General features: G+C 39.3%; 1 protein-coding gene across 1 annotated transcript in view; it reads right to left on the bottom strand.

Annotated features, from left to right (window-relative positions):
• Window positions 1-12355, bottom strand: part of LOC108698803 (RAC-alpha serine/threonine-protein kinase-like) — an 88228-nt gene that overhangs the window by 16718 nt on the left and 59155 nt on the right. Inside the window, exons 8-10 of the mRNA XM_018230617.2 lie at window positions 10829-10897; window positions 10125-10250; window positions 8539-8667 (exon numbers count right to left, since the gene is read on the bottom strand). Of these exons, the coding sequence (XP_018086106.1) occupies window positions 8539-8667; window positions 10125-10250; window positions 10829-10897 (324 nt within the window). The remainder of the gene's footprint in view (window positions 1-8538; window positions 8668-10124; window positions 10251-10828; window positions 10898-12355) is intronic.

The raw sequence follows: 12355 nt of genomic DNA on the forward strand, positions 1-12355 counted from the left end.
TGCCATCCCGCGACAATTCATATTCTTGACAGTGGGAAGGCATTTTGGGGAGATTAGTCGACCGAAGTAGCGAAGATTTATCCCGGGCGACTACAGTCAGTGGGCCACTTTCAAACCGGATTTGATTATCCTGGGAAAATTGCCCCAACAGACCCCTATGGAGCCAGTCACATGAGTGGCTTATATACAGACTCATGAATCGGACTAGTCCCAGCAATACGCTCCAGTAAAGAAAGACCACATCATGCATTGCTGGCAATGTGCCAGAGCTGAAAAATTTCTATTAATCACGCTGACCCCATCAAGTGAATACACCGGGGATATCCCACAGGTTAATCTGCTAGTCCAGAGAAAGCACAATGATGGGGAATATGAGACAAGTTATAGATTCAGGTGAAAAGCATTTCTGTTTAAAAGCCAAGCCCTCCTCCAAAGGAAGAAGTGTAAAAAGAACCAGAGCACTTGCACCCCGGGCTTTTGGGAATGACCCCTACTGTCTTTAGACACTGGTCCCCAATACCACTATTTACTTCAGTAGAAATGGGTTTTTACTTTTTTAATCTTATCAAGCCTTGTGTTCAGTGTTCCATATTTTTTTAGTAGTCTGTAATCAAGTCAGGATGGTCCCTCTCACTTGATATCTAGTACTTCCTAGGGACAGCCACATTTACCTTTAGTTTTCTTTATAAATATTTGTGTTTGAGGTTTGATAAAGTGGCCTCAAAAATACCTAAAGAGAGAATAAACACTGACCGTTGCCAATAAAACATTAGGGATTGTATATCTTATCATGTGTGTTGCTGCTGGAGGACATGCATATCTTTATATAGACAAACAATTCAGTAGATGTGGCAACAAACTTCCGTCACTGCTTCTCATCACTTGGCCATGGTTTCTGACCTACACAACCACAATGGGCAGCACAGCAAAGAAATAAAGATGGTGCTGTATGTCATTAGTTCCTCATAGTTAGTCCCAGCCACAACCAACTGGCCTCATCTCCTTATCTTATTAAAATGTACATTGCAAATGGAGTTGCCTATTTAATCAGCAGTCACTATATACTGGAAATACCAAAATGCTTAAAGAGGCCCACATAACACAGAAACCCCTAATTTACCCATCACAGTTACCGGTTTCTTCAAAAAGTATGAATAAATGCCATTTTCTATGCTGAAATCCAGCTGTTTAACAGTTCTTCTCTTTCTGCTTCATTTGAAATCCTGGCAGGGGAGGAGGGACTAAACACTGATGTTACAAATTGTAACAACTTCTCCACAGCTTACAGACAGCATGCAGGAACTACATAACCAACAATGCATTGCACTGGGATGTTCTTTCCTTATTGAAATCACTTGTGCAGGGAATTGTGAGGTTTAGAGGATGCAGGCTAAGGACAGATGGCTGTTGATACAAAGTAACAGTAGTTAGCCAGCTCAGCAAAGTAGTCAGACAGATCAGCAGGAGAGCAGGGGGCTAGGTTTAGGGAACTGTCAGAAACTATTAAAAATCATGAAAAGTCTGCATATTTTTTAATTGATGTATATTGCAAAGTTGCTTGAAATTATGTTTACTTTTCAAAAAGCTAAAGTTATCGGTTTGTGGAGTTCCCCTTTAACGGAGGGATAACATTCAAAACATCCTTAGCTAACCACTAGCAATCTGGTGAGAACCTGATCCAAGACATTTTCCAGGGTATATTTTGCCTTTAAACCTCAGCCAAGAGTTTCTCCAGTTGTGCAAAAGCATCTTGGTGGACGTTGTGCTTTGCTGGCAGCTAATGAAATCTGTTCCCTTTGAATGCTCACATTACGTATAAAAGGGTATGTATTGTGCTTGGGTTTTCCTAGAAGTTCCGAGTGTTTTGTGACATACAGTAACGGGGATGCTGCCAGGAATTGTTCACTACAAAGGACTGTTTGTCTCGTTGGTACAGAAAGAAGAGCTAGTTCATTGTAATTGGTGACTTGTTGTCTATTAAAGAGATTGGATCATTGAGAAGTACAGATGGCCTCCAGAGCTAGCCTGAGGAGCAGTGTAGTAGAGCAGTGTAGTAGTGCAGTAGTGCAGTAAGTGCCTTATTAGCAAAGCCACGGAGCAGCCTGGGCCTTCTGTAACGGGAGCATTTGCCCTTTTATCCCAAAGTCAGGGGAAGAGTGGATAAATTCCCTGGAAGCAAGATGAGGCATCTACTTATTTTCATTGGCTCTTACTAGACTGAAGAGTGTTCATATCCGGGTCATCTTATGACCTCTCGTGCCAATGGTGGGTGTTAACAAACTGAGCTTTTAATGTACATAGGCTGACTTCAATTTGATTAGAATTAGATCTATGAAAAATCAGTTGAAACAGTCTTCCCACAATCCCTTTGCTACTTCCTAGGCCCCTTTCTCTGACCCTGACAATTTCTTTCTATTTGCCTGTTCTGCTTTTTTTCTGTGCCTCAGGGTGTCATTGTTCCAGGAAGATTGTGCATAACCTGGGAGTGATATAGGAAATCCTATTATACTACTGCCTCCTTATTTAATACAATTAAATGTGGGATGTGTTCAGTCCACTCGCCCCAGCAACACATATGTATATTATTCTTGATCCATAATCAAGCGCTCTTCTGGAACCAAGGAAAAGATGGAAACCATAACTTTGTGCTTTCCTGGGCTCAACCCATCAATCCTGTGAAAAATGGCAATAAAGAATGATATTCTCCAACAACACAAATCAAATGTTTCCTTTAATTCTGTATTCTGACAAAGTGACGTTAACATAGAGAACCCATCAAGGATGGCAGCTACACTTTTTGGGTCGCCTGTTCCAGATATCTTTAATTTTTAAAAGGGATATGACAAGTAAAATGCCTGTATAGAAGAGTTTGCCGTAAAGATTAAAGGTCTATTGTGGCACAGTGATAAAAATGTGGCTTTCTACAAATACATGTATGGGATCCATTATCTGGAAACCTATTATCCAGAAAGCTCCGAATTACAGAATAGCTGTCTCCCATAGACTCCATTTTATCCAAATAATCCACATTTTAAAAAATGATTTCTTTTCTATCTGATCCCAACTAAGATATAATTAACGAGTACTTTAATCATATGTTGGGTGGTCCCTCACTCCAAAGTTATCCAGGCTCTATCCAACAGAGTCAGTGGCACCGTCCAAGCCACACAATATCCAAGGAATAGACAAAAGTTCACTCTGGAGAGCCAATTTGAATCCACTGGATTCAAATTGGCTCTCCAGAGTGAACTTTTGTCTATTCCTAAGATATAATTAATCCTTATTAGAAGCAAAAACTAGGCTATTGGGTCCATTTAATGTTTAAAAGATTTTCTAGTTTTCTCAAGGTATGGAGATCCAAATTATGGAAAGCATACTGGATAACAGGTCCTATACCTGTATAGGGGAGGCAGCTGCCACCCAGAGGGCACATTTTCAAGAAAAATGGTGAAACACTTGTTAGGTTTACATAGCTATAATTTGGCTCAGAGTATAAATTCTAGTTTTAGGCAGATACAAACAGGTTTTATAGAGTTTCAAATCCACAACAGGCCTTTTGGGGGGGCTTAAGATATTGAGCTCTAGAGAGTAGACCCCTGCATTGTGCATCAGGCTGAATCTCTCATGAGCCTATGAGTAAGTGCCCCAATAGGCACGAAATGCGTTAGGCCTTCACCTGTATTGTCCTAAATAAATGCATTTGAACTTTTAAACCACTTTTCGGTTTACTTTTTTGAAAAAAAAACATATCCTTTTGCTGTTTGGTGTGTATGTATGTATGTATGTATATGTATGTATATATATATATATATATATATATATATATATATATATATATATATATATATATATATATATATATATATATATATATGGACCCATAGATTGGGGTGAACGGTGAGTATTTTCCATCTTATACATTATACTGCTGCAGTGCTAGAGACTGGCTTTTTGCATCTTTTTTGTTATTTGCAAATCATGTTAAGTGTTGGCACTATATAAATACTGTGTCATAAAAAAAGGGGCTCTAACACAAGAGGCACATTCCAGTATCCGAGGCTTGGAACTTCTAAATGTCAAAGCATGATATATTGGACATAGTCCCTGAGCAGAGGCATATCAGTGTCTTTTCTGATGCTTTGTTACAATAAGTCTGCCACCAACAGACAATTTTTGTGTAGCAAAGTCATATGCTAAACAAGGATAATCATCAATCCACGCAGAGGAGCTCCGGACAGCTGTACAATGGAATTTACAAGATAGGGCACAACAGCTGTAGTCACTATTATCATGGATACATCAAAGCACACAGAGACCCAGCGCTGCCTCTCATGCACCAGATTCCAACCAGAACAAAAAAAAAACACAAGCACCAGCAGCAAGTAACAACTGCACAAACACGGAGCATACACAACATTCACACTACAGAGCAGCCTGGGAATTAACAGGGACACGTGGAATCCCTGTCACTAGGAAAATTCTTCAACTGCACCAAGGCCCAGACTCTTATTAACCAACGTACTGCAAACGGGTTACTTTAAAGAGATTGTTCACCTCTGAGTTAACTTTTAGTATGATGTAGGGACTGACATTCTGAGACAATTTTTAATTAGTTTTCTTATTGTCATTAAGCTTTTTATTCAGCTCTCCAGTTTGCAAATTTCAGCAGTCTGGTTGCTAGGGTCACCCTAGTGACCATGCGTTGATTTGGAATTCAGTCATTGAGACTGGAATATGAATAGTAAAGGGTCTGAATAGAATGACGAGCAATAAAAAGTAGCAATAACAATAAGGGGCAGATTTATTAAGGGTCTAATTGAAAATTCAAATTTGTTTTATGGTCAAATTCGACTAGGGAATCATCCAAACTCGATTCAAATTTTTAAAAAAAAAAAAACTTTTCAGATTTTTCACTCTGGCACTTTAAGAATTCATATTCGACTATTTGCCACCTAAAACCTGACGAATTACTGTATAAGTCAATGGGAGAGGTCCAATTTAGAGATCTTTGTAGCCTTCCTTTTGAAAAAAAAATCTAATCAAGTTTGGTCAAATTCGATTTTTTTTTTGGGTCGGTAAAATTAGTCTGAGTTTTAGATATTCCATTTTTTTTCTTAAATAACCCCCAGTTAAATTTAGAATAAATTTGATGTAAAGGGAGTTTAAAAAAACTCAAATGAATGAAAAAAATTCGACCCTTGCTAAATGTGCTACTAAATGTGTAGTCTTACAGAGCATTTGTTTTTTATAAGGGGTCGGTGACCCCCATTTGAAAAATGGAAAGAGTCAGAAGAAAAAGGCAAGTAATTAAACTATATAAAAAAATAATGAAGACCAATTAAAAAGTTGCTTAGAATTGATCATTCTATAACATACTGAAAGTTAACTTAAGGGCAGAGACACACGGGAAGATTCGAGGAGAGTTCCTTGTGAGGCAACTTCAGAAAATGAAGAGCTCTGAGTGCCATCCCACAGTTGATTTAGATTCTAGCCGGCGGGAAGGCTTTTCGGGGGGAAATGTTGCCCGAAGAAGAGGCGATGGCAACTAAATCTCCCTGAATCTTAGCGTGTCCTTACCCTAAAGGTGAACCACCCCCTTTTCCTAAAACATTTTTATTTACTAATTTGGACGTTGTGTATGTTTTCAGGTGTATGTCTTACAAAACAAAAAACACTGGGGCACAAGTGGGAAATCCTGGTACCTTCCTTCCAACCTGTGAAATAAAGAAAACATTTTGGACACCCACTTGTTCTTCAAAGAGAGTGCGTTTATTCCATGTAGTTCAGGGGAGGTGTGTAACCCAATCCCTTCCTCAGGTGCCTCAACTCTCTTGCATTGGTCTCCAGTCTGGGCTGCTTGGAGGCCACATAGAGTAATATTTGGGGAGAATTACAGATATGGAATGCAAGTGGTATCTGCACGAACTGAAACCTGTAACTAGGCCAGTAAAAGAAAAAATTAGGCTTTATTACAGGAAAATATTTGATGAGGTGGTTTAACCACACTAATAGCCTTTTGTTGTTTCAGGTCCTGATACAAAAGAACACCCAACCCTGTGGTATTGCCGCACACTGAAGTTTATAAAAGGTTAAAAAAGTAAATGTCTCAAAACCATATGAACCAGCCTTGAATTTTAGGGTGCAACAATACCATTTTCACTTGCAAGCCTTATGTGTGTCTAGGGTTGCCACCATTTCTTGAAAAATACCGGTCTTCCTATTTATTTATCTTTTTTCCCTATTAATAACATTGGGATCAACCATCATTTTTACCGGCCAGGCCTGTAAAATACCGGCCAGGTGGCAACCCTATGTGTGTCATACAGTATAACACTTTATCATTAGTCCTATGATCAAATGCCTTGGTGTACAAAGCGTTTTGCAAATAATGCAATAATAATAATAAAAGTTATTTTTCAGTACTGGGCTGGTTGTGGGTTTCTGTGAGCACCTACCCCACTGGGATTCCTGTATCCCTGAATGCTGAAGGATAGGGACAGGTGCACATGGACCCCAAGTTAAAGGAGAAGGAAAGGCTAAAATTAAGTAAGCTTTATCAGAAAGGTCTATATAAATACACCAGTAAACCCTCAAAGTAATGCTGCTCTGAGTCCTCTGTCAAAAGAAATAAAGCATTTCTTTCTGTATCAGACTTCCTGTTTTCAGCTGAAACCTCCAGGACAGGGCTTGAGCATGCTCAGTTTGCTCCTCTCCCCCTCCCTCCTCCCATCCCTGCTGTAATCTGAGCTCAGAGCTGTAAGTGAGCAGGGAGAGACTCAGGCAGGAAGTGATGTCACACCAAGCTTATATGGCAGCTTCTATCCTAAACAAACAGAGACAGTGTCTAGAGCTGTTTACTCAGGTATGGTAAAGCATTCTGCAGATCTATAGATATAGCATTCTAGCTTGCACTATTGTGGCTAATCTGTTGGCAATAAACCGTCTTGGAGCTTTCCTTCTCCTTTAATATTGACAGTGAGCGGCAAAATACCAATGACTTGCCACAGACGATTTGTTTTTGGGGTGTCAATCTGAGTTTTCCAGTATTGTAAAGAGATGTAACCATTGCAATGTGACTTCTCTTTTGAATAATCATAATCCTAGCTTGTCACATTTGACCACTAAGAACAGTGCACAAATACAGGAATGGGATCTGTTATTCAGAAAGCTAGGGATTTGGGGTTTCCCGAGTAAGGGGCCTTTCTGTAATTTGGATCTTCATACCTTAAGTCTACTAAAAAGTCATGTAAACATTAAATTAACCCAATAGGCTTGTTTTGCCTCCAATACGGATTAATAAGAGAAAATGGAAATCATTTTCTTAAATGTTAGTTATAAAAAAATTTATAAAAATTGAATCTATGGGAGATGGCCTTCTGGATAACAGTTTCCAGACAACAGATCACATACCTGTGCTTATAGAAATGCCTGTATAAATGAGACACACACTCCTGAATGCAAGGGATTATGGAATGATCTAACAATACTTAGTTTCGCTGGTGAGTAAGCAACGAACCTCAATCTGGCTGCCTACAAATCTGTAAATAATTTAATGTATGTATGTATATATATGTATGGATTAAATTTATTTATATGGGGTTCAAAGGGTGGTCATTTATTAAAGGGAACCAAAATGATTTGCATTTTAAACATTTGTTGCTTTTTTCTGCAACACAAATCAGACAGTGCTGTTTATTTGCAACAAGAAAAACAGGGCTGTCCTGCACTCAAATGAATCCACAGGGCCAAAAAAATAAGGTAAGAAACTGTATTTATTAGTGAAAGTTATATATATTATTACATCTCCAGAGGCCCTACACGTTTCGTACCCTAACGGTACTTAATATTGGGCCTGTGGATTCCTTTGAGTGCAGGACATCCCTGTTTTTCTTGTCACATATACTGGCTTGTCGCTCCCTGAAGCCGAGGGTCTGGTGCACCTCGACCACCTGATTTACTCGGTCAGCAATTTACATAAATGTTCTGGAGCACCCTTTTTTCCTTTTGCTGCTATTTATTTGCAGCCTGTGGAAAAGATAAGTGTTTTCAGCAAAGCCAGTAGGAGGTGGCACTGCACCCAAATAAAAATAGTGGTTTGTACTGAAAGTGTTTGGAATTATGGGCAGATCTGGTTGAATCTCGGAAAATGGGACTGAGGCAAAAAATGTTGCTTTCTTTCACCTGGAAATCTGTTGCCCCACTGTGCTATAAGTTCATCCTGTGCATGTACGGAGATAGGCAGAAGTAAGTGGTATAAGAGGACTGGGAGCTGTAGAGCTGTTATACATGGGAAGCAGTACAGCAAAACTATGAACTGTGATATCCAGAACAAGAATCACTTCAACTGTAATATCCAGAACAGGAATTGCCTGTAGCTAATGACCAGAACACCAGTTACCCAATGTCACACACTGACTGTGTCTGTGTCCTAAAGGCAGAATACAGTATTTTATAGAGTTTCATCTAGAAGCAAACAGGCAAAAAAACATAAAATGGGGGACTATAGAACAACAAAATACTGAATGAACAATGTCATACCTCGGGAGCAAGATATTCTGGTGTTCCACAGAACGTCTTCATGGTTGCTCCATCTTTTATTCCTTCTTTGCACAGGCCAAAATCTGTTATCTTTATGTGTCCATCTTTGTCCAGCATTAGATTTTCCAACTTAAAAAAAAAACAGTTGCTTTACACACAGAACACAAGCAGATGTTTCTTGTCCCCACTCTCTTATCTTGCATCTGTCTAGTGCATCTAGCCTTAGATAACCCAGTCAGTAGAGTTCAATGGGGATTGTCAATACACAAAGGAACACAAATCCTTTTGTCCACATCCAACTGCTGAAAATGTGAAGTGTTTTATTGCTAGTGTGTAACAGGTAAAGCAAGCGATCCCTGCAGCAGTTACAGACAGTTCCACGTTGTTGTGAAAACAGCCACTCATTGTCAACAGAAAACATTGGCTGCAGATGCTGCATTACTTGCCAAGGCAAAGAATAGAGGTCATTCTTAAGGGGACAATAAAATAAAAAAAGGTTTCACTTTTGCCTGCAACATTGTGCAGTGTAATAGTAGTGTAGCTTTGATCAGATGACACAAACTTGTGTGCTACACCTCTGGGGGTAATTTGTTTATACATGCTGCAGGGAAGGAAACATTTTTTTTTTTAAATGTTTGTCTCCATATTATAATTTTTTTATATATTGCACCATGGCAGTAAGCAACCTGAAGATTTATAAAAAGCTCTCTGTCTCTACTAATATGATTAAAGGGGGCCCGTCACCCGAAAAACGTATTCCACATCCTATTTTATCACATTAGTCAAGTAAAATCAACTTTAATTACACTATAAATTATATGAATCTTGTTTCCTGCTGTCTGGAAACTCATAATTATAGCAAGCAGGTAGGAGCCATTTTGTGGCAAGCCTTGCATCATCTCAAAATTAGGGACCTGATGTCCATCTCCATGTACTGGCTACACAATTAAATGGTAAAGAGAACGGGGGAATGTGGGGAGAGCAGTGACAACTAGTAAGTGCTGAATGGAAAGTGAAAATAATTGCCTGCCCTGCCTCTATGCCTAAGAAGAGGAAGAAGCTATATATTGACAGCTGAGATTTTTTTTTTTTTTTTTTTTCAAAGTCTTTATTTTATTTTATTACAGGGAAGGTGAGATATACAACCAACACAAACTTGGTTCACGATTAAGATTGAACAGAGAAATGTGATGTCTCCAGTGTCCCTTGTAGAGAGAGCCGCCAACGGGATCAATATGTAAAATACATTATACACCACATACATTCCCACAATATTATATGCAACCTCCTGACTGGCCGTCACATCAACTGAGCCCCTTTAAGGGTTTAAGCACACGGGCAGATTCGGGGAGACTAATCGCCTCTTCTGCGGGGCAACAATCTCCCCGAACTGCCTGCCGTCTGCAATAATGACGAAACGCCAGCGCCAATGCACTCGCTGTGCTTTGATTTCCAAAGTTGCGCGCAGAATAGGCGATTAGTCGTCAGCCGACTAAATCTCCCCGAATCTGCCCGTGTGCTTAAACCCCAACTTAATATAAAAGGGTAAAACGTTTTACTAACTTGCAAGCACTGAGCAAACTTACCTTTAAATCTCTGTAAACTACATTTTTCTCAGAATGAAGATAATCTAAAGCAGAAACAATCTCAGCCCCATAAAACCGGGCACGATCTTCAGAGAATATACGTTCTCTTGATAAGTGGAAGAATAACTAGACACAAAAAAAGAAAAACATTGAAGCTCACTAAGGCATCTTCTGATAAGTAAACACACAGTGTTGTTATCACATTGTGCTGCGAGCAGCATGATCATCTGATAGGCCGTGGATTTGGTACATGTAAAATATATTGTTTATAAGATGGGGGATGGCACATAGGGATGAACTACATGCTGCAGTTTTCAAAATACCCGCTCCACTTTGTGAATCACTTTCCATCAACATCAATGTGAAGCATCATCCTGGTTGGGTGAACATCACCCAAAAATCTGTGCTATTGTGTTTACTGATAACTGCAGCTCTGAGCTGATCTGCCGTACTTCCCATTGCAGAAACTCTTGCTGATTTTGTGCACCAAAGATTTAGCAGCCCAAAACTGATCTCCAGTGGCCCCTATGAGAAATGGCTAAAAGTGTGAGCATCAGCATCTGTCAGACGAGTCCCCCATGTACCGTTTCAAATGTACAAGTTTACAGACTAGCAGTTGGCTGCTGTCAGAAAACCCACTTAACGTTTTCAATCTGTAAGAAAAATGTGTGTGAAAGAAATGGATATATTTGCTTAGTACTGACCTCTCCTCCGTTGGCATACTCCATCACAAAACATAAGCGATCATGTGTCTGAAAGGAATATTTCAATGCCTACAAGAAATGAAAGGCAAGTGACCAACCAGCTTCTGATCTTTATACATTTCTAACAAATTAAACAGAAAGCTCACATTGCAGAATCTATAGTACCCCAAGCCCACCAGCCATTACACCCACAGAATATCACAGGGGGAATGTGTAGAGTAAAAGCAGTAAAAGCTGATTAGCATCAAGTTTAGCTTAAAGGGGTTGTTCATCTTTAACTTTTAGTATGATTTAGAAAATTTGCAACTGATTTTCATTTATTTGTTATAATTTGTGGTTTTTGAGATATTAAGCTTTTTATTCAGACGCTCTCCAGTTTGCCATTTCAGCAATCATGTGCTGATTTGAATAAGAGAAATAAAATAGGAGAGGCCTGAATAGAATGATTAGTAATAAAAAGTAGCAATAACAATACATTTATAGCTTTAAATTGCTTTTTAGATGGGTCAGTGAAAGAGTCAGAAGGCAGCAAAAAAAAAAAATGAAGGCCCGTTGAGAAGTTGCTTGGAATTAGATATTCTAGAACATATCCAGTCACTTATTAAATCATGTCACTTCCACCTAAGGAACATATCCAAAATACGATCATTTATCACCCAAGATGCTGCCAAAATTCTTATTCACTCTCTCATCATATCAGGTCTAGACTACTGTAACTCTCTTTTAATTGGCCTCCCCCTCCAGAGACTGTCACCTCTCCAGTCCATAATGAACACTGCTGCGAGGCTCATACACCTCAGCAACTGCTCCTCCTCTGCCTCGCCATTCTGTCAATCCCTGCACTGGCTTCCATTATCTTTCAGAATCAAATTCAAATTAATGACACTGACTTTCAAAGCACTTCATAACTCTGCCCCACCCTACATCTCTGAACTCATCTCTATATACTCACCCAACCACTTACTACGCTCCTCTACTGACCTGTTACTCAACTCTTCTCTCATTACCTCCTCAAATTCTCGCATTCAAGACTTTTCAAGGGCTGCACCCCTCCTCTGGAACTCTCTCCCACGGTCTGTCCGACTTTCTCCCAACCTTTCTGCTTTCAAGAAATCTCTGAAAACGCACTTCTTTCGAGAAGTCACCCTCACTCTGCTTAACTACCAAACACAACACCACATACAGTACCACATTTCTCACCCACTTAATTCGATCTTTCCCACACCTTGTGTATTACTCCCTTCCCTTTAGAGTGTATGCTCTTTCTGCATAGGGCCTTCCTCACCTTTTGTACCGGTATTGATTGTGATGTATCTAACTCCATATGTTCTATGTATATAATTCATGTGATTTAGTTGTATAATCACATTTACTTTACAGTGCTACGCAATATGTTGGCGCTATATAAATACATGTTAATAATAAATAATAATAATAATGATAACATACAAAAAATGTACTTAAAGGTAAAGCACCCCTTTAATATTCAGCAATCATCTTGATGATGCATAAATGGTTGCAGTTGCC

Source organism: Xenopus laevis, chromosome 8L (genome assembly GCF_017654675.1).
Source record: "Xenopus laevis strain J_2021 chromosome 8L, Xenopus_laevis_v10.1, whole genome shotgun sequence".
Lineage (NCBI taxonomy): Eukaryota > Metazoa > Chordata > Amphibia > Anura > Pipidae > Xenopus > Xenopus laevis.